This window comes from Schistocerca nitens, chromosome 2, assembly GCF_023898315.1.
Source record: "Schistocerca nitens isolate TAMUIC-IGC-003100 chromosome 2, iqSchNite1.1, whole genome shotgun sequence".
Taxonomy (NCBI): domain Eukaryota; kingdom Metazoa; phylum Arthropoda; class Insecta; order Orthoptera; family Acrididae; genus Schistocerca; species Schistocerca nitens.
Genome location: NC_064615.1, coordinates 268513178 through 268534965, shown reverse-complemented (window position 1 = coordinate 268534965; position 21788 = coordinate 268513178). Strand labels below are relative to the sequence as shown.

Below are 21788 nucleotides of genomic sequence, written 5' to 3'. Positions count from 1 at the left end.
TGTGAGCTCTGTGACTCGTTGCACTGTCCTACTAGTACAAACCATTGAGACAAGGAGAAACAAACTGCATGTAGGGGTGGACATAGCCCCAGGGCAGCTGTCTGTATACTTGTGTTGATCCACTGTGCCTTTCAGAATGACAAGATCAGCCATGGAATGCCACAAAAACATTTCCCAGACCATAACACCCCCTGCTACTTGTCACAGGGTGTTCGCTTTCAGATGTTTCATGCTGTACATACTGACAGCCTTCTGTCTAATAGAGCATATAACACGATTCATCTGAAAAGGTCACCTGCCATCACTCAGTCGACATCCATGAGCAATCAGTTGCTCAACAGTTGCATGTCTATTCAACCGTGTACATCTTCAGAGGTCATTCACCCATCATCTGTGGCCCTAGGTGCCAGTTTTGGATAGCACCTGTTTGCCATTCATGGTATCCTTTAATCATGGCAGCACATGAACAGTTTACAGAGTAAGTCGTTCATGAAAAGCTCCCACTCTTGGCTCAAAATCCAATGATCATGTCCTTTCAGATGTCACACAAATCATTCTGTTTCCACATTAGAACAACGACTGCACAGTTTTCCACGTCCTCCAAACATACTATATATACCCTCCACTGCTAGTACAGCCAAAGTGTGTCTGTGTGCAGTTGTTGCATGTTGAGGCCATAAAGAATAAGATCTAAACTCTGCGGGTGTACTCATTGTAAGGAAATATTTAAAAAGTTGGTATTCTTATAGCGGCAAGTGCACGTCTGATTCAAGAAAATTTTTCTACACAAGCTATATATCATTTGGTGCCCCCTGGCTCTCTTCATTTTTCCACACAAACAGGATCCAATCCCTTCTTAAAGCCTTCGATTCTTCACAGAACCTCTCCCCTGAATCGATTTCCCTCCTCACCCCTATGACATGACACACATCCATCTTCTACATGCTCCCAAAAATCCACAAACCCAATAATCCTGGATGCCCCATTGAAACTGTTTATTGTGCCTCCACTGAAAGACTTTTGCCTCTCATTGATCAACATCTCCAACCAACTGACCGAAATATAACGCTTGGACTGGTTTCGGTTCACTGATCATATTTCCATGATCTGGACTCAGTGCCAAGACACCCTTATTCTCATTCCTCACAAGCTCAACACCTTCTCTCCATCCACTTTACCTGGTCCTGCTTAACCCAGCATGCCCTATTCCTGGACATTGACCTCCTCCTTTCTGATAGCTCCATTCACACTGCTGCCCACATTAAATCTACGAACAAACAACAGTTCCTACATATCAACAGCAGTGACAAGAACTCCTTCCCCAGTACGCTGGAGGTCTCAATACCACAAACACATTTCCCCACATACCCCCAACCCTTCCACCACCCCCAAGGCCCAGCTACAAATGAGTGCCCCCTTCGTCACCTAATGCCACTGTGGACCGGAGCAATCGCACCACATCCACATCCTTCTTATGGGCTATGATTAGCCAACATTATGCACTGAAATGGGAGACATTCTATCCATGATCTTTCCCATCCCTCATAAAGTGTTGTTTTGCCACTCACCCAACCTCCACAACATCCTAGGCAATCTCTGTGCCAGTGCCTATCTCCATCCCTTGCCACATGGATCATATCCCTGCGGATGACCCTGTGCAAGACCTGCCCAATCCAGCCACCCAGCACTTCCAATTCCAGTCCTTTCAGAGGCTTATCCTACCGAACCATAGGCCACGCCACCTGTGAAAGCAACCAAATCGTATACCAGCTGTGCTGCACTCACTGCACAGCTTTTTATATTTTTACGACTACCAACTGTCCGCCAGGATGAATGACCACTGCCAAACTGCAGCCACGAGCAAAGTGGACACCCCTAAGGCACAACATGCAGCTGAACATAACATGCTCAGTTTCAATGGTTACTTCACAAGCTGGGATGTCTGGATCCTCATCTCCACCACCACCTCCATGCACAGGCAGGAGTTATCCTTACAACACATCCCCCACTCCTGAAATTATCCTGGCATCAACCCACTGTAACCTACTGTCCCCACATCCTCCATCCAACTGTTTATACCACCTCTATCCTATCATCTCCTCCTAACTTCAACCCCTCTCTCTCATTATGTGCTGCTCTCCGCCAATGTACCCACTGGCCTTTTCCTGTTCTCTGCTCCTCTCCTTCTCCGTGCTTCATTTCATCTCCATTCCCTCCCCCACAGCCTCATGATGCCGAACCTGTTAGCCTTATCCTGCCACTTTCTAGTCCTGCAGACAGTGCTCTTCGCTCTCTCCACCGTACTTTGCTATCCCTCCTCCCTTCCCACCCCTCTCCAGGTTGCTGCTTTTGTTCAATGCAACAGTTGTATTCTGGCTGGAGTGGCCAGAGGTGGCGGTCCTGTCTGTGTGGCGTGTGCCTGCTTGTGTGTGTGTGTGTGTCTGTGTGTGTGTGTGTGTGTGTGTGTGTGTGGTTTCTTTTCTGAAGAAGGCCTTGGCCAAAACTCAATGTTTAATAGTATTTTTGTTGTGCCTGTTTGCAACCCAGTTTGTCATGTTGATGATGAGTAGCAATCTATCTCTTTCATAACATTGTTGAATACAAAAATGGAATACGCATAAGTCACTATGAACATCTTAGTGAATGCATTATCATTGCCAAGACAGATACAAAGCCAACACTCACCACAGTAGTATATGGACTACACTCTTTTAAACTCTGAAGGCAGCAGGGATAAAATCCAGGGAACAGAAGGTTATCTACAAGTTCTTCATAAACCAGACTGCAGTTACAAGTGTTGGAGGACGTGAAGAGGAAGCACTGGTTGAGAAGTGAGTTAGTCAGGGCTGTAGCCTATTTCCAATGTTCTTCAATATCTACCGTCAGCAAGTAGTACAAGAAAGTAATGAGAAATCTGGAAAGGGGATTAAAGTTTGTGGATAAGTAATAAAAACTTTGAGATTGCCGATGACATTGTAATTTTATCAGGTACAGCAAAGGACTTGGAAGAGTACTTGAACAGAATGGATATTGTCTTGACATGAGATAACAAGATGAACATCAATGAGAGTAAAACAAGGGTGGGATCACCAGTATGGTAAAACTGTACAGGGTGGAGACCTAGGCATAAATACAGTAAACAAGGTCAATATTCAAGGATATGAGAGAAATTACCATTCAAAACACAAAGTCTAATAAACACGAGCTCTAAAATGCGCAGCTTAAGAGATTTAGCAGTTCTTCATTTTTGCTATAATGAAACACATCTCTTCTCTGAGCAAGTGCTCATAGCTCTTATGGTGCTATATTAATTTTTGAGCCCATGTTTACTAGAATTTTTTGCTTCAAATGATCGCTCCTATCGTATACCTGAAAACTGACCTTTCCTTCTGGGACACTGTGTAGATTGAACTAGTTACTCAAAGATGAAGAGGACTGCACAGGAGAGACTAGTGTGGACAGCTGCATCAAATCAGTCTTGTGACTGAAGACCACAACAACAACAAGCTATGATAGCAGCTTCGGAACTTAAGTACATGCAGCGTTAAATTTCATGAGTGAAGTAGTGCACTTACCAGGTACCTCTCTGTAGCAACGGAGACAAGGATAAGGTCATCACCAACTCTCACCTTTTCACCTTCAGATCTTTGCTTGGAAGCAGGGTGTACTGTCCACCAACAGGCTTCCCCTGAGACAAAAAGTAACTTTATCTAAATAATCCTAATTTAAATTAACAACACTAAATCAAAAACAAGACAGTCAGTGTGCCTCGGTACATAAGAATATTTCTGAATTTTGTATAAGTGAATGTATAATTTACCTTGTGAATGCTCCTGTAAACCAACATCAAATGCCAGTTTGTCATTTGAGGAGCTGGTAGACAGGCATGCCAGGTACTGTAAAGAGACAGACAGACTGTTTTAATGCAGGCACTACCACAAGATGTGGTGAATGAAGCCTATAGCATTTATTATTCATTTTGTCAAGTGGTCCATTAACTTTTGCATGCTGTGGTGTTCTTAAAAATTTGACCATTTTTCATTTCATGATGACACAAATTCATACTATAATGTCAAGTTATTTCTTCCATGTCACAGTATAGTAATCTTCACACATTTAAATGAACATGTCATTAGCTAAAGCATGATCAAAATCAAAGTGTCAAACAACTAAGTCATATATTTTGAGCATGGGCCTACAAAGCAAATAACAACATGAACACGTAAAATGAAAAGAACCAAGGATATTACATACAGCAAAAATATTAACTTAATGTGCCTACAATGTAAGATTACATGTCTGCTACAGTAATTTTAATTAAATTTATAATGTCAGGCAATATACATGTTACAGCTGTCATAATTCATTACAATACAATTACATGGGCCTGCATGGACAAGGAAGTGAATCTGATTCTTGCAAAGGTAGTAATATGGTTCACAAATCTCTCTCTCAACACCAAAGTGACATAATTAAGTCGGTGTAAAATGCATTTATGCTAGAAATGTCTGTTGACATGTTTTGAAGGCACAGTAGTGATACTTTGATATCACTGTTGTAAAATTATTGTCAGATTTTCTCATTCAAAAGTTTTTTTTTCTTTACTTTCTTTATCCTGTGATCTGATAACCATACTACAGATGTTTGTACCGTACCACGTATTACTGACCACATAGTGATTAAACATTTTCTTCTCATTAAATTTTATTTAAACTGAACACAAAGTGGCAGAAGTATGAGAAAATTCGTGCTTGGGCTCTCTGTAAGACCATTATAATTTTGCAAGTATCTTACTACCTATGTCATGAGAACGTAAAATTTGATTCCATTTCTTTTACGTTTGTAGCTGGATATACTTTGTCTCCGCTGACAGAAAGCTAAGTAAAATCATTAACATTTTTGTCGGTGTTTTATGTGTAAGGAAAAAAATAGCGAAAAGCATATCTCTACGTAAGCAATTACAACTTAAAACATCATGCAGCTGTACCTGAGTAACCGAAAATCGTCTGTGCAATCGTCATATTTACAAGCAATTCTAATCGCATGATGCTTCTGTTTCTATACTATAGTGTAATTGTTCTTAAAAATCATAATTAACAGCTTGGATACTATATTTCTAAGTTTTGTAATTAATTTTCGAATTCGTTTTCGTCAGTTTTATTGTTAAGCGTCAACGACATTGTTAACCGGTAAAACGAAATTTGAGGTAGAATACAATATAATCTATGGCGCGATAAAATAAAATATTTTAGAATATCGTTAAGTATTATACGTCTCTCATGTTTTTAAATGAAAATGCTTCGGACGCTAAATACTTTACACCAAGCTTTCATAACAAATTTGGTAATAATGTATAAGCCTGTGATGCTTGAAAATACGGTACTTTATAGGTAAATGTGCGTAAATAATTACTGCTCAGTGCAGTTCGTAAAATGGAAAGGCTCCATTTATGGCTCGACATGTCCTTCACATGGTGAGCAGGGAAGTGCTCTTACAATTAGAACATAACTAAAGAATTTGCTTTTTTTTCATTTGTTGCTGAGCTTACCATATCACTATTCTGATGTCGCAGCAGTATGGCATTGCCGTAAAGTAGGGTTCTGTGGCCAGAGCCTGTTCCTTTCCCCTGTGAACAATCATGTTACATTTAAGAATAACAAGTATATTTTTGTCGTAAGGACTAATCGTAATTAATTCAGTCATATGCAAAACAGTAAAACTATATTCAGTGCAAGGGAAAAATTCTTCATAAAAAAATCATTACGGCTGCCACGTTCAGGTTACTAGAATCTAGTGTACTATTTTGAGTACTTATGAAGATTTGCAAACTGCTGCAGCGTGTAGTGTTCTGTGTTTATTTTCTTGTATTAACTGGTATAGATCTCATTGGTTGTCAGTCTTGTCAGTACTTATAATGTGTGAAAATACAGAGTACAAGATACGTAGTTTGTCAGTCGCTGTACACAAAAATGTCTGAGGAGGTGAGCCAATTCACTGGGTGGGAGGGAGCGGTTCGGACACACTGGCCTACCTCCGATGGCGTCATCGAGCTAGAGCTTGGTTAATCCAATGAATTCGTATTCGGAAGAAGCAGGGGTTAACTAAGACTTAAATTTTCGTAAATCGCTCAATCTTTGAGACTTTGTACAGTATTGTATTGTATTTTTGTCGAAGGACGTCGTGTCACAGTCTTCATTTTTTTTTTAACACCCAATATTTCGTCGATGTGAGCTACAAGTGACGTTAGCTTTCAGGTCAGAAAATTGTCAATAACCGTTCACTGAAGCAGTGTAACTCCCAAAACAACAACCAGTCCTTGAAAATGGAGCTGTAGTTGTGTAATGCGCTTTATATACTTTATTACTAGATCTGCGTCGTTTGCCAGTCATGACTAGAAGGCCTGCGTCAAGACTGCATACTTAACATATAACATATGAAGAGAATTGTTCACAGTACGGACATAAACAACGAAGTGCTGTTGCAACTGTTGTGCAATTTTCCTTTTTCAATGTTCTTGGCGGCAGACATTGCACTTCTCGAGGCAGCGTGTCGCACATTTTTTGAGCACCCATTGGAAAACATCTTGTGTTCCAGACATTCGACAGCTTGGTATTTTAATATTTCTCTCGTTGTGGGTGCTGAAAGCCCCTTGGTTTTATTTTGCGCTGATGAGACGCGAAAACACATACTGACTGAAAATGGTCATCATCCCTGATTGGGTGAATATAAGTTTGCAGTGCTCCAGCCCTTTGGTTGAAATGATGATCCTGACAGCTTTTTTGTAGTATTAACACGTCATTGCAGCCTGAAATGTATCCCCATAACAGCAGGCCATAATTAATGTGGCTGTGAGATAGTGCATAATACACTGTTCTAAGGTATTGGTCAGTTAATACATACTTTAGTTATGAAATCCAGTAAACACCCGATTCTTTAAAAAACCGGATTCCCATGTATAAAACAGTTTCAAATGAATTAATGTGTTAAATATTTGACCTTCATCATGTACTGGTAAGGGAGGAAAAACTTAGAAAGGTTAGAAATTACGATTAAAGTTTGTCGGAAGTCTATAACTGTTCTTTATGGAACACTGTATGATCTAGTCTGGATAATTTGCGCTCCATTTTCAGTAAAATTAAGTTTATCACGCATCTCAGTGTTTTTGACGTCGATCTGAGCCGAGGCTCAGGAGAGATACGGGCCTCACAACGAACTTGTGACGTCACACTGGTTGCCTTGTCTGCCGTACACCGCGAACGCTCGGTTCCGTGCAGGGCCCACGGTAAATCAGTATGGCAATGAAAAGGTACCCACTAAAGGTCTTAACTTTGTCGTGTGCTGTCGACAGCTTGCGTGCATTTTAATACGCAGTTAAGAATTTAAACTCGTTTGAGATAGTTACGTGCTCCTTGCCGGAAACGGTGCAGGCACTCATAAGACCTAAAGTGTCGCGTGCTGTGATGTATGCACCATGGCCTGTGTTTCTCGTAGGCCTCGGTTCAGGACGAGGTCTTCCTTTAGAATTCTGAGGACATTTATTTATTCTGATAAATCATCTTCTCTCTCTCTTCCCCGTTCCCTCAAGACCACTATGCACAAGAATCATATCATGGTTGTTATTGTCATCAGAAAGAAAACTGGTTTGATGCAGCTTCCCACGCTAGTCTCCCTTGCCCAAGTCTTCATCTCTGCATAACTATTACACCACACATTCAGTTCAACTTGCTTAGTGTATACAAATCTTAATCTCCCTCTTCAGTTTTTACCTTCACACTTCCCTCCACTATCAAATTAACGATTCCTTGATATCTGAGGACGTGTCCTATCGACCTCTCTCTCTTCTTTTTGTCAAGTTATGCTGTAAAGGCCCTTCAGGGTTAGTTACTTCACCGACATTTTGATTTTTGATATTCTTTTGTAGCACCATATTTCAGAAGGTTCTGGTATTCATTTGCCTGTTTCGTTTCTATACAAAGCCACACTACAGACAAATAATTTTAGAGTATACGTCCGAATATTCAAATTCATAAAATTTATATTAGGTGTCAGTATATTTCTCATTTTCAGGATGCGTCCCTTGCTATTCCCAGACTGCATTTTTTTATCCTCTTCATTTTTGCCATCATCAGTTCTTTTGCTGTCCAAACAGCAAAGTTCGTCTGCTACTTTCAGCGTCTGATTTTCTAATTTAATTTCTTAAGCATCAAATACTAATTCGACCACATTTCCTTACTCCTGTTTTGCTTTTCTTGATGTTCATCTAATAACCTCTTTTCAAGACGGTATCAGTTCCATTTAGCTGAACTTCCAAGTCATTCGCCATCTCTGATAAAATTACCATCGCCAAACCTTAAAAGTTTTAATTTCTTCTCCCTAAATTTTAATTTTTTTCGTGTATGTCTTTGGTTTCTTCTACAGTTTCCTCAATATACAGATAGGATAACACGGGGGTAGGCTATAACCCTGTTTCAGACCCTTCCGAATTACTATCTCTGGTTCATGTCCTTCACCTCTCACGACTGCATTCCACTTTTTGTACAAGTTGTAGCAATGTTTCGCTCACTGCGTTAAATAATGAGTGAATTAGTTGGTAAGCGTAGAGTGCGTGCCAAATCGCTCTTTATTCCTGTCTCAATGAACTAGAGGGGGAAGGTGGGAGGAGGGCAGCAGATGCTGGCAGCGAGTACCCTCCACCGTGTACCTTACTGTGGCGGGTGGAAGAGGGCCAGGTGTTTACCGGTAGCAAGTACCCACCGCCGTACACCGTAGTGCAGCTTATGGAAATTCAAATGAAGTGCGCTACAGTCTGGAATGTAGATTCCAGCGGGAGCTGCGGCCGCCACTGGAATGGCACGTAGTTGGCGGATGGTATTGGCTGTAGACCTGTTGCTGGCGGGGAGGTTGTTGCGTGCGGCCGCAAGTTTGCTTCTCTGGTTGCCGCGGAAATTAAGTTAAGCCTGGCTGAGGCGACCGCTGCCGCACGGGAAATCCCTCGTGCTCTTCGGGCAAGAATCGAACCAACTTTATTGTTAGTCCCTGCGATTGAGAGAGGTGCTGCAGTACTCTGCGCGGAGTGTGCCGGAGGGTACGTGATATACCAGAATCGTTTCTCGCCCTTCTTATTCCAATCCCTGTCGTCGTTAACGCGAGGTATAAGGTGGGGGAAGTGTTGTTTTATTGGCTTGTATTGGAACGTCTGCTTTCGGAATCTACATCTACTTTGTCAGTCCAAAAATTTCCAAGTCTGGACAGAAACTAGAGAATCTTAATATGGTGGTTTTAGTGCTTTGGGTGTTCTACATAGTCTCTCCCCACTAGAGTGCAACGCACAGAACGTTCATACAACCCTGTGAAACTGTCAGAAAAGACGTTTGCGATGTTGTTTAACTCGTGTACATTGGTTTGAATGGCAGTTACGTCGTCAGATCGTTGACCCATCGTCTGAATTTTGTGGTAGATTCATATTCGTAACGCGATGTTATGATTTTTCCAGGAAGGAACTGTCCGCGTCCTGCATTTCAGTCAAGTCGCGACAGACGTCCAACGTCATTGTTTCTGTTTCGGAGTGAAAGTGTGCGGGACAAACTTCGCACTACTTTGCTCTTCTTTAAGAATACCTTAAACACTACTCCATTGCGATCTGTGACACAACAGTGTTGACACATTATAGCCACGGGTCCACTACTGAACACCGGCAGCTCACCACTGATCGGCCGAGAGCGCATTTTTGCTGAAAGTTGTTAGTTTAAGTTACAATCGTAGTTACTGCGCTGACGTCGCTTATACGCCAGAACTTTTCGGACGAATAATGAATATTGATCGATTTTGGTGAGATCGTACGCTCTCAGAATTTTAAAAAGAAAACCTCGCCGTAATGCACTACACCTCATTTTTACTGCCTGTCACTGGAGTAGGATGTGCATCTCCGTTATTTTGTCACGCTTAGTAAAGAAACCGTTTGTGATGGATGCTGCTCTTCTTTGTATCTTCCCTGTTTCTTCTTTCACTTCCACCTGTTAAATGTCCCAGACTGCAGAGCAGTACTCAGGTATCACTCAAACGAGGGTTTTTTTGGGTGTGAGGATAGTTGGGTTGTTCCCAGCTGCTCTCAGCCACTGGGTAACTGATTCCAGTTATGCTTTATTTAGCTTCGGGATTCTGCAGTGTGTATGCTACGGAATGGAAACCAAAGTGTTGCAGAAGTGTTTAGATTAGTACTAAATGATCCTCCCTTACAATTTCGTATCTTATATGTATATCAAATTTTACTCATAACAAAAAAAATATATCCTAAGGCTCAGAAAGAAACACATTACTGCATCTTAACAACTGATGGATGTGACTGGTTCTTTCCTTCGATACAACGTAGAGTTGTATAAGACATATCAATACTTTTACAGGAAAAAAAACCCAACGAGAACATACTCGTATACTCACTGACAAAAACTTAAGCATCAGGATGGAACATATCTCATTGGCGAATCTTCGTGGCAAGACGTGGTGGTGTAATCCGGCTTACAAGAACTGGTGCGCAGGCAACGGCCACCAGAGAGAATCAGCTGTGTCATCATACGTGAATCGATTGTGTCAGCTGTCACTGACAGCACTGCGAGATAAGCCGGCCCGACACGGGCGATGCCTCGAACACAATGCACAGCGTAATAGCACGTGATAGAGTTTGAGAGAGGTCGCATTGCAATTGTACGGGAGATGATGTTGAAGCTGCAACGTACGTGCTCCAATGTGACAGTGACTGACGTTAGAACGATGGAGTACAGGAGACGATATCTGCAATCGGCGATTGTTCGCATCGCCCCCAACAGGCCGTATTAAGGGATGATCCGTGTAGTTTAGCGATGGAGCATTTGCAGCTGTTGTCTGGGCGACAGTTCCAACAGTCCCTAGAACATCCCTGTTACTGTCAAACGTCTTCCAATGACCAGCATCAACTACGCTATAGTTTCACTGTGTATGTGGCAGGGCGCTGTTAAACACAAAAGACTAAACTGGTGATAAAGCAGCTGTAACATGCTCAATGACAAACCACGGCTCTGCTTTGCCATGGTGGCTGTTGTGTGCTCCGCTGGTGGAATCGAGGGAAATGACGGACACTTCCCAACGTTTCTCTTAGCTTCGTGAGCTGGGCAGCTACTAGACTTCTTGTTTCCTCTGACACTAATTCAGGGCACCATAAGGATACAGTGTTACGCCATGACATGCAGTGCTACATTTGTAGAGGACCAACCGAATTGTCAGTTGTGACCAGTCACATTCTGCCTCTTCTCTACAGTCTACTATAACAGCTCTTTTTCGACTTTCCCCAAGAGAGTATATACACTTGTTGAGACTGACTCTTGCTTAACGGTCTAGACACCGACATAACACAAAAGCTAATTCTTGCCTTGAGGCCTTGATTGCGGTGGATTTATGCGCGTCTCTAGGTCCAAGGATGCGCTACAGCTCACTAGTAATGAAACCACACTGTCAACATACACAATGTAAGTACAAAAAGATAGTGTCAGTGAATTAAGGTTCTGTCAGTCAGTACACAGTTCAACAGCAAATTGGAACACGAGTCATAAATATCTTAATACTAATATTTACATAAAACTACTCAATAATATTATCATGATACACATTGCATCTTATTTTTAGTTTAGAACATATTTAGTAGTTTGTTTTAAGAGAGATAAGTACATCCAGTTAATATGTCTACTGAATGGAAAAGTGAGAAATAGGATTATATAATTTGGGGGCCCTAACAGAAACGAAGCATTTAAGTTCTGCATGAAGAGGCAACGCTCAACCACATTTTAGACGCCACTTTACACAATGTTACATCCTTCACTTGCAAACAATTTTTGCTGCTACTCCTGTTCATAGTCTCTCCCTTACCGTTAGACTTAAATCACACAAAAGTTAGCAGTAAGACAGTTCACTGTGAAAATTATTACCATTATCTCTGTGACTAGTCCCACAGGTTTTTGCCACAAATTCTCATCCTCATCTGCTGTTTAGGTTTCAGGAAATCCCAGCAAGCATTGCCCCTCATTAATTTCCGCTATGGATCACATTAGATCCGTTGGTTGGGACGTGAATGCTTCTGTGGGATAAATTATATGTGAGTGACTCCGAGTTACACCTTGCTTATGAAGATAGTTTGTCGAGGGCAAGGTCCTTTGGGTTATGGTCACAAAGACCACGGTTGTATTAAATGTGAATGTAAAGGAACTTGTTTCGGCTGAGCAGGAGTGCACCAAGACGGAGTTGGGTACCTGCTCTCGTTCCTCGGTTTTTGTTAGTGGTCTATGTCTGGCATGTTTATGTTTTGTTCTATTTACTGACCGTATGGTAATCGGCTGGGGGCTATAAAACTTCTAGAACAGCACTACATATTATCTATACAAATACACAAGGACAATGTTAGATAATAATGGATAAAGTGGAGTTAAATACAATTTATTGAATGTCCTTTCTTAGATATTTAAGTGCTAAATCTAAAACTATTAGTATTTAGATATGTTATTCCTTTCCGATTAACCAAACACTCATTGGATAATTTCTGTCACAAGCTTATATACTATACTGCAGTATAACTGTAGAATTTCACTCTGCACTTTCTGTTATGCAACTTAGGAATCTCCGGATTATAAATCCAATGGCAGACCAAGCAGCGCTTCTGTTGACATTACTTTATATATATTTTTATCGCTTAATTTAATTTAAATTATTTTTCTTCATTTCACTGTTTTACAAAATAAAACAACTTTGTAATGAGAATGAGACAAAAATCTTTCTCTGAGAAAGATTGCTCTGAAAACCATACCTGCTTTCAGCCTCTACAGTACGGACATTTTCTGAAGGGATTTTTCTCTCGGAGGTCGCTTCTTCGGAACGGGCCTTCATTTCACAGCTCGTTCCATTAACTGAAGTTAGTAGGAAAATAGTTGTCGTAGCAAGCTACTTGTGAGTGGGAGTTTTTAGTGGGAGCTTTACTATTGCATTGGTAAAGCTAATATGCGTTTGTCACGTAGCGCAGTGCTAGAACAAAGATGTCTTCCACGAATAACAGTAAATGTGAGGTATGGGTACCGTTACGGAGAGCGGAAGCATACAGACTGTTACATCTGGGTTTAGGCGATGGGTACAACGTCAGCACATATCACAGAGCAATTACAGCAACTCGCAACATCTGGGCACACGCAAGTAAGACACATTTGCCAGACGAGGGTAAAAGCAAGGTTTCATATGCTACGGTAACTGCACAAGGAGGTACACAAGGAATAGAAACTTTTTCCGGCCTGAAATGTAAATAAAACTGTAAACAGAAGCACATAGGCTAAGTACCAATTATTTGGTGGTCCCAGAAGATGGTAACGGAAGCGATACGCTTTTCAGTCGTCGAATTAGAAAACACCTCTCGAAACAAACAAGCCAAAGACTACTTTTGTCAGCGCCAAGTCGCAATTAAATAATTTTGGATCGTACACATCTTGGTTAGTGATGGGTTTGTCGAGTAAAATACCAAGCTACTGCAGCTCAAAAGCTGTAAATAAGCAGCATGTTAAGGGGTTATTTGCGGCTGAAAACTTCAGGATTACTTACAAGTGATTCCTGTTCCTGCAAAAGAAAACAGAATTTAAACCAAAAATAGCTCCTGGAACCCATTTTAATTGCAAACAACACACTATTAACAAGTAAATGTTAAATCATTATAGCCAAGGGTTGTAAGTGCCGTTTCCGGAACTATTTTTCCGTGGCAATTGAGGACAAACAGCACGCTATCGATTAAACAGCATGTTTTACCAGCTATCGTTTTCATATTTATATTTCGAGGCGTCTGCTGCCACTCGCGCTCTGTATTCCTGAATGAAACAATCTACGAATACTAGGTGAGCAGTCGATAGATTTAAGCTTTCATGAGGTTATAAAAGAGATTGTTGGAGAGAAGAAATTTACCGGTAACTTAGAAGATGTATTGAATACTGCCGTTCGCTTCGTGAGACAAAGGATCAGCGTCTAAAGAAAGTGAGTGGTTCCCATAGAGTATCGGAAACACTTGAATTTATTTAAAGTAAGTATGTGAAAGAGGATGTAATAGCCGAAGTTTCTGGAAGGTTTGGTGGCAGTAGAGACGTGTATTATTTTAAAAAGAATTACTGAAGGCTTTTGATGTAATAACCGAAAATACCGGAGCGGAAGTGCTTTGTAAAGAGATATTGGTGAAACTTAAGGCACATCGTGTAGAAGACGGACAAAAGGCAGAGCGTTGTCAATTCTTTCAGCTGGATACTTATGTATGTTCCGAAACATCTTCTTAAATGATCCTGTTTACATCAGGAGAACTGCTAGATTTTGAAGGTAGTGTAATAGATCAACGAGCCAGTTCAGCATTGCGCTTGGCTCTTTTTAATCTGACGCAAAACTTTGCCAATCTTGGGGATTTTATGTTCTTTTAAATTTGGCATGCTTTTTTCGTTGCTTCTGTGACAGCGATCTGACCCGTTTTGAGTACCACGAGGGATCAGTACCATCACTAATTAATTTATATGGTATACATCTCTCAACTTCCGTCGATACTATCTCTTTGAAAATCATTCCACATCTTTTCTACGCTTACGTGATGAGATCGGAGGAAGTGGAGACTGTCTCTTAAAAAGGCGTCCAGAGCATTTTTATCAGCTTTTTTAAATAGATGTACTTTGCATTTCTTTTCGATGGTTGTGGCTGTTACGGGACCCAGCCTAGCAGCAACTGCCTTATGGTTACTAATCCCTGTATTTGTCATGATGCTCCCTATTTGCCCAGTATTATTCGTTGCCAAGAGGTCACGCATACTTTCGCAACCATTTACGCTTCGAGTGGGCTCATGAACTAATTCTTCAAAATAACTTTCTGAGAAAGCATTGAGTACAATTTCGGATGACGTTTTATGCCTCCCGCCGGCTTCAAACGTATAATTTTTCCAGTATATCGAGGGTAGATTGAAGTCACCACTGACTATAACTGTTTGAGTGGGGTACCTGTTTGAAATGGGACTCAAGTTTTCTTTGAACTGTTCAGCAGCTATATCTTTTTAGGCGGGGAACCAGTATAACGATCCAATCAGTAGTTTAGTCCGATTGTCAGGTATAACCTCTACCTATAGTATTTCGCAGGAACTATCTACTTCAATTGCACTACAAGTTAAACTACTTCTGACAGCAATAAATACTCCACCACCAACTGTATTTAATGTATCCTTTCTGAACGCTGTTAGGTCGTTTGAAAAAATTTCGGCTGAACTTATTTCCGGTTTTAACCAGCTTTCCGTACCTACAATTATTTGAGCTTCAGTGCTTCCTATTAGGGCTTGGAGCTCTGGTTCTTTCCCAGCATAGCTACGATAATTTTCAACTGCAATACCGATCGTTTCTACAACTACCTTACTGTGTTTTACCTGCCCCCTTTTAGACGGACGCCCTTTCTGTAGTTTCCTGACAGCCTCTAAACTAAAAAACCGCCAAGTCCCTTCCACACAGCCCCCGCTACTCGTGTAGCCGCTTCCTGTGTGTAGTATACTCCTGACCTATTAACCCACCACCCGATGGCGCAAGTCAAGGAATCTGCAGTCTATACGGTCACAGAACACCCTGAGCCTCTGATTCAGACCCTCCATTCCGCTCTGCACCAAAGGTACGGCAGTCGGTTCTGTCGACGATGCTGTAGATGGTGAGCTCCGCCTTAATCTCGCAAGCAAGACTGGCAGTCTTTACCATCTCCGCTAGCCGCCCGAAACAAGAGAGAATCTTCTCCGATCCAAAGCGACACACGTCATTGGCACCGACATGGGCCACCATCTGCAGCTGGCTGCACCCTGTACTCTTCATGGCACCCGGAAGCGCCTTTTCGACATTCGGAATGACTACCCCCGGCATGCACACGGAGGGCACACTGGCTTCCTTCCCCTCCTTGGCAGCCATGTTCCTAAGGGGTCCCAATACGTACCTAACGAGCTGGAGCTCCCAACTACCAGCAAACCCACCCTCTGTGAATGCCCAGACCTTGCGGACCGAGAAGCTTCCTCTGGAACGGGGTGGACGACTGCATCCGTCTCAGAGACTTCGTCAGCCACAGATAACGCCACAAGCCTGTTCGTCAAACGAACCGGGGAGGCTCTCGCGCGAGTCGCTTGCACTGTAGCGTAGGCCAGTTTCCCGACTTGAGAGATAACAAGTGTGCTATATCAAACTGTCCGACTCAGCTTCTTCCACAGTAATGTGGTACGTTGTAAACAATGACAAGAGTATTACAGAAAATAACAACGTACATTAATTGTGTTCTAACTCGGAAACTATTAAAAATAAGGCATATGTCCACATGAAGTTTTTTGTTCAGAATCATCAATACTATTACCCCTCAAAGCAAGTACGTTTCCTCCTCACTCAACTTGTGTGCCCAAAAATTCTATCTGTACCATTTATTATCATTTTAATTATGATTTTTTTCCTTGTTGATTCTTTGCTGAACGTCAATCCATCTGATTTTCGCCAATCTTCTTGTAAAACTACGTTTGAAGACTCTTAATCGATCCATTTTTGTCGTATTTTTTTGTTCTAGTTTCGTACGTATACGGAGTTATGCTCAAGAGGTTACTTACATTTCTGGCTTTAGTAGCAAATTATTTTTGTAGAAAACATTAATTTTATTTTCGTTGCTGTGCATATTACAGCCAAGAGCTAGTACATGTTCCATTTCATTTAACATCCAACTCAGTTTCTGTTCATTTCCGCTGACAGCTGTTGTGTCATGTCGATTTTGTGTCCATGACAAACAGTTCCCACATCTAGACCCTTTCTTACTCCCTCGTCAAATGAAATATCGGTGATTACACTGAGCAACCCTGCCTTACAACTTTCCTGGTTTTGACCAATGCTGCAATCTGCGTGACAAAGGAAGAGCTTTCCCTTTTAACCCTGCAGTTGATAACAAACTGCCCAACAATGAAAAATATTTTATTACATTCCGCATAATGAAAACCCTTCTTCAACTCTACGAATGTGATGTAAATTACTTTTCCTAAATCTGCCCCCTATTATTAGCCGCACAATGTTTACGAAGCAATATTTCCTGCAGCCATCATACCGTTAAATCGCTATGTGCATTTCACAGATAGTTTACGTTTGCAATATTTATGCTCTCTTAACACAGTTTCGAGAGAAGCTCTTGTTACTGAGAAAGAGCGGCTAAAATCAACGATAGATATCCATTTTTCGTTGAAGCGTGCTGACTTACGCCGCTATATAACAGGACAAACGACGGTACCTGCCACCGAAATCTGCTATCGGTGCGCATTCGGAGGAGTGGACGTAGTCTAGGAGCCAGTGGGCAGACGACTAGCTAGCGCGAGTGTCAGTGAGTTGAGACGTCACAACACAGGACAACATCGATGACACTTCATTAGACATCATGCAAGTCGTTAATTCATATCCATTTGCTTCCAAACTTAAAGTAATGCATAGCAGTTATGTCAAACGACACAAGTTACTGAGGAACACATACAAAAAAGAACACATCCATTAAATGTGCAAGGAATTTTCTGTCACCAGATTTTAGGAAATATTTGAGTTCAGTTTTTAATAGAATTCACAAAAGAAAATTGTCAACTTTTTTCTGTTCGCTGTTAAAGCATATCGATAGACAAAAGCTACTGCACAAACTTAATCACAAAAAGTTTATTTCAAAGGATAAATTCTTGAAGTAGAAAAAACTGCTAGTATGTCCACAACTGGAGGCAGTAGAGGAGATGAATTTCACTTCGCCTCATCGCCGTACATTTCACTCGTTACTTTGAGCTAGAGGCAAGTGCATTAAAGACTTTCGAGATTATCGTGAGGGACGAGAATTTACTAGCCGTACAGCACTTTATAAAACAGCAATTTTACCTAGCGAACCAACGAAGATTCTATATAGGTAGAGTAACGAGCTCAGAACTGAATGTGCACTCTGATGAGTGTCGTATGCACGGAATGACTCACTGAGATTAAAACTCCCCCATTGATGGGATGAACTCTGATTATCTGCTGGTCACCGCGAGACTAACACAAAGATTCAGATGCAAAGAAACTCTCATGTGACGAAGGTGAGCATTCATTTTTATTGACAGCGTGCCTATGCAGCCAAGTTTCGTTGTGAAAGATCTGGAACACTGCAAGTACAGTGATGTAAGCGAGCGCCACGAAGCAACTGAGTGCATTGTCTTCATTCATTCGACGCAACTGGTCAAGATTAAATACTTTTTGAGGATCTGCCTTGAGGAGAGCACAATTTATTGTTTTTCTCCTTCTACCCGCACATGTTTCGGTGATGTTACATCTTCATCAGTGAGTACTCCTTAAGTGTACTGTAAAACATAGGTGAATGCAGGATGAAAATACATGCAAGTTGGTATTACGGTCATTAGCTTCACAAAACTGTTTTAACAGAAAACATCTACCTTAACAGCTTTTATGGTTGTTAACGTTTCTGTCTTGGGCGGTACAAACACGGACACTACTAGTGAGCTTTCCCGAAGAAAGTCGCTTCAAGATGAATGAGTCAAAAGTAACTAAAAATTCTGGTTTATTTCTGATCGATTCTATTACTTGCAATGACTGCCAACAAAACTAGATAAGTCAGATCTATTGTAATTTACTTGTCGAACAGTATATGGAACATCTTTCGTTAACATTCAAAAGTCTCAATCATTTGATGGGGAAGTGACTACTACTAACGGGTGAAGGACACACTACTTCCGCACACCGTAGAAGTTCTGCCATTACATAGAAAGAAATACTGCTAACACTGAGCTTTACAGCGAGAACCGTAAGTATCTGTTTTAAAATTAAACTGTATATCGCGGATTACTTCAATGGCAAGAGCTCACAATGACAAATAATTACCGGATGTAATGTGATAGTAGACAGATTCACTAATGGAGGCTTACTAGGAAGACGAAAATGTCCGAGAAGGGAGACTAGAAGTAAAGCAAGACTTGTATAACTGTTTTAGTGTGATATTTATAGATTGTGTACTCAGACTCGGAACGACGTGTGGGCAATCAACGTTACGTCGCGTAATCTATGATTCAGCTTTCTGATCACCATAAGAAGTTGAGTATGTAGTCATTACTTGTAGAATGACTTGTAAGGCAATGACAGTATTCATCACTCGTTTCGTAGATTATCTCGCTGCTGTCACGAAAGGGAGAATACACAAAGCTCTGCAATATCTTCGCCAAGTGTTTGCAGCACATATGCCGAGCTAGGAGATGGCCTCTTCGTGTTGTCGCATCAGGATGCTCTTTGCAGTCCCAGAGGAGAAATTTAGAGCTGAAAAACTTACGAGGTGGCTGCAGAAGGCTTGTCTGGTCCCCAGAGAGGAGGGCGTTGGTGCCTTCGGGGAAGTATGAGGCGTTTTATGTGTTGATATTTCTACAGTATTACGAGAGTCGCTCTGAAAGTTGTTATGATTCTAAGGTAAGACTGAATGCATATTTTTGGAACGTTTACAGTAAGCGTTTGGCAACTTTACACCTTACGAAGTAACAGTCTCAAGCTGGCTCAATGAGTTCAGGCACGAGAGAAACTCTCTTGAAAAGGGAACTGGTTCGGACGCCTTGTAACGGCCGCTACTGATGAAAACGAGTTTCGCGTTCGGCCCATGATTGAGCTATCAGTGAAATGGGATCGGATCTGCAGCAGTTTGTAAGATAGTCAGGTTCTAAACATCTATAGTCGATCAATATTGTACCTTGGAACCTCTGAGTAAAAATATCCGTGTGCTGAATTTACCAACAAGTGCTAGAGAAACCCGATTCCATGCGGCCAAAACACTAAGTAATATTACAAATGAGGATGTAACATAGCTCTAGTGATTCGGTTTTGAAACTAATTGGAATCTATGTGTTTGATTCTTTCAAGAGTAAACTGGCCCTGCAAAGCGAAATAAGTACGAAATGCTGTGAAAATGTGCGCACATTTTCTGCAGCAAGTGACCACATCGTAAAAGTTTTTATGGTTAAAGACCAGACATTAACTTCAGATTGGCATTCTGGAGTTTACCTGTCCAAACTCTCCGAATGATCCTAGGAGAAACGTTCAAAATCAGGTCCGTCCAGGATCATACTTCATCATGGCAACGCACCAGCTCTTCACGGGGAAAACGAAGGCTCTATTTGAGGATTATCTTCATCCAGTTTATAGGCCTGCTATAGCTCTAAGTTCTCTTCCTAGAGCACAATATGAATGAAACTATTGTCGGTTTTTGATTTGAGTCTCTAGAAGCAACCTGTGCTGCTGATGCGTATCTAGTTGGCTCCCAAAAGGAGGCTAATGTGAAGCCTTACTCATTGGACTGATCGGATAGAATGGTGCTAGAACGTCAGGGACGTACAGTTGTGAGTTTCAAAAGTCGATAATGATGGTACCAGTCTCAAAATTTTAGTGATATCCCATGTGATCCACGCCATTGTAAACGATGAACTTCAAGTTATAAGACGCATCCCCACTGGATATAATGCTTGTTAGATGGCGAAGAGATTGCTCCACAAGCCTCACGACGCCACAAGATGACCAGGAGGTGCTATGGCGGAGGACACAACCCTGTTATAATGTAATTAGTAAGGCCTAGAAAAAAAAAAGGTTGGCGAATTTGCAAAAGAGAAGGATTTAGTGTCTGTGCGTTTACCATTCACTGTCGGGGAGAAAACGGTGATTCTTTTCTCCATAGTTACCAACGTTGGGAAGAACTGGGTGCTGGAAACAAAAGACTTCCACAGCGAAGTAGAGTTCCCAGGAGCACCTATCCAGAGTCGTCCGTAGTCTCAGAAACATACTCGCATGCCTACGCCGAAGCGTTGATACCCAACACGACAGCATCACAGAATGAAATTTAAGAAGCCCGCTCCAATTTGTGTAATTACTGAGCTGAATCAACGGGAGACTCTCCCCGTAGTCAAGATTTCGTCCAGTGTGAAGAGAAAAAGAAGTGGAGAAATAGCTAAATCAAATCGACAGAAAGTCCTGACTAAAGAAATGATTACTTTACACAAAGCGACAGGACTTGGGTAAAGATAGGAATGCACTCGAAACGTTTAGCATATTTGAATAGTAATTAGATTTCGGAAACACAACGCAATGAAATTAATAAACGAAATTAATAAATGTAATAATAAAATTTTAAAGTACTTGTATGACTGTCTTTTACACTGCAGAATATGCACACATAGAGAGCAAGTGCACAGCTTAAACAGGACGAAGTAAGACACCCACACAGCACGGACATTGAGGGGAAATAGGGGACGGTGTCAGCAGCAACAAAGGACGTATGCGGTGGCAGTAGAGCGTGCAGACTCACCGTCTCGGATCCCGCGGCCGTGACCAGCTCTTGCAGAGCGCGCACTGACAGAGCTTGCTCGATCACGAACACGCACTGCGACAGGTCTGGCGGGATGTTCTGCAACACAAGGCACAAGGCTCAAGATTAACGTCTTGCAACGTATCACGGTTCGTCAATCAGCGGCCTGGGTTAAGTTGCAGGCAACAAGCAGTATGTCCCACAACCTAAATATATCAAAATTATTATTTACTGTAAACTACGCCACTTACGGAGCTACGTAATCACATACTACGGTAATACATTTCACTATATAGAGTCGAAGTAATTGGTGTGTCTGCAATTGGGAAGGGAACGATGTGCAAATAATGGAAACGAGGTGACATGAGTATTCTCTGCAGGTGCATCCTATTGCAAGAATGCTCCCACACTCG

General features: G+C 41.6%; 1 protein-coding gene across 1 annotated transcript in view; it reads right to left on the bottom strand.

Annotated features, from left to right (window-relative positions):
* LOC126236010 (ryanodine receptor) overlaps window positions 1-21788 on the bottom strand; it is a 702826-nt gene that overhangs the window by 487976 nt on the left and 193062 nt on the right. Inside the window, exons 3-7 of the mRNA XM_049945018.1 lie at window positions 21376-21474; window positions 13606-13620; window positions 5549-5626; window positions 3821-3896; window positions 3576-3688 (exon numbers count right to left, since the gene is read on the bottom strand). Of these exons, the coding sequence (XP_049800975.1) occupies window positions 3576-3688; window positions 3821-3896; window positions 5549-5626; window positions 13606-13620; window positions 21376-21474 (381 nt within the window). The remainder of the gene's footprint in view (window positions 1-3575; window positions 3689-3820; window positions 3897-5548; window positions 5627-13605; window positions 13621-21375; window positions 21475-21788) is intronic.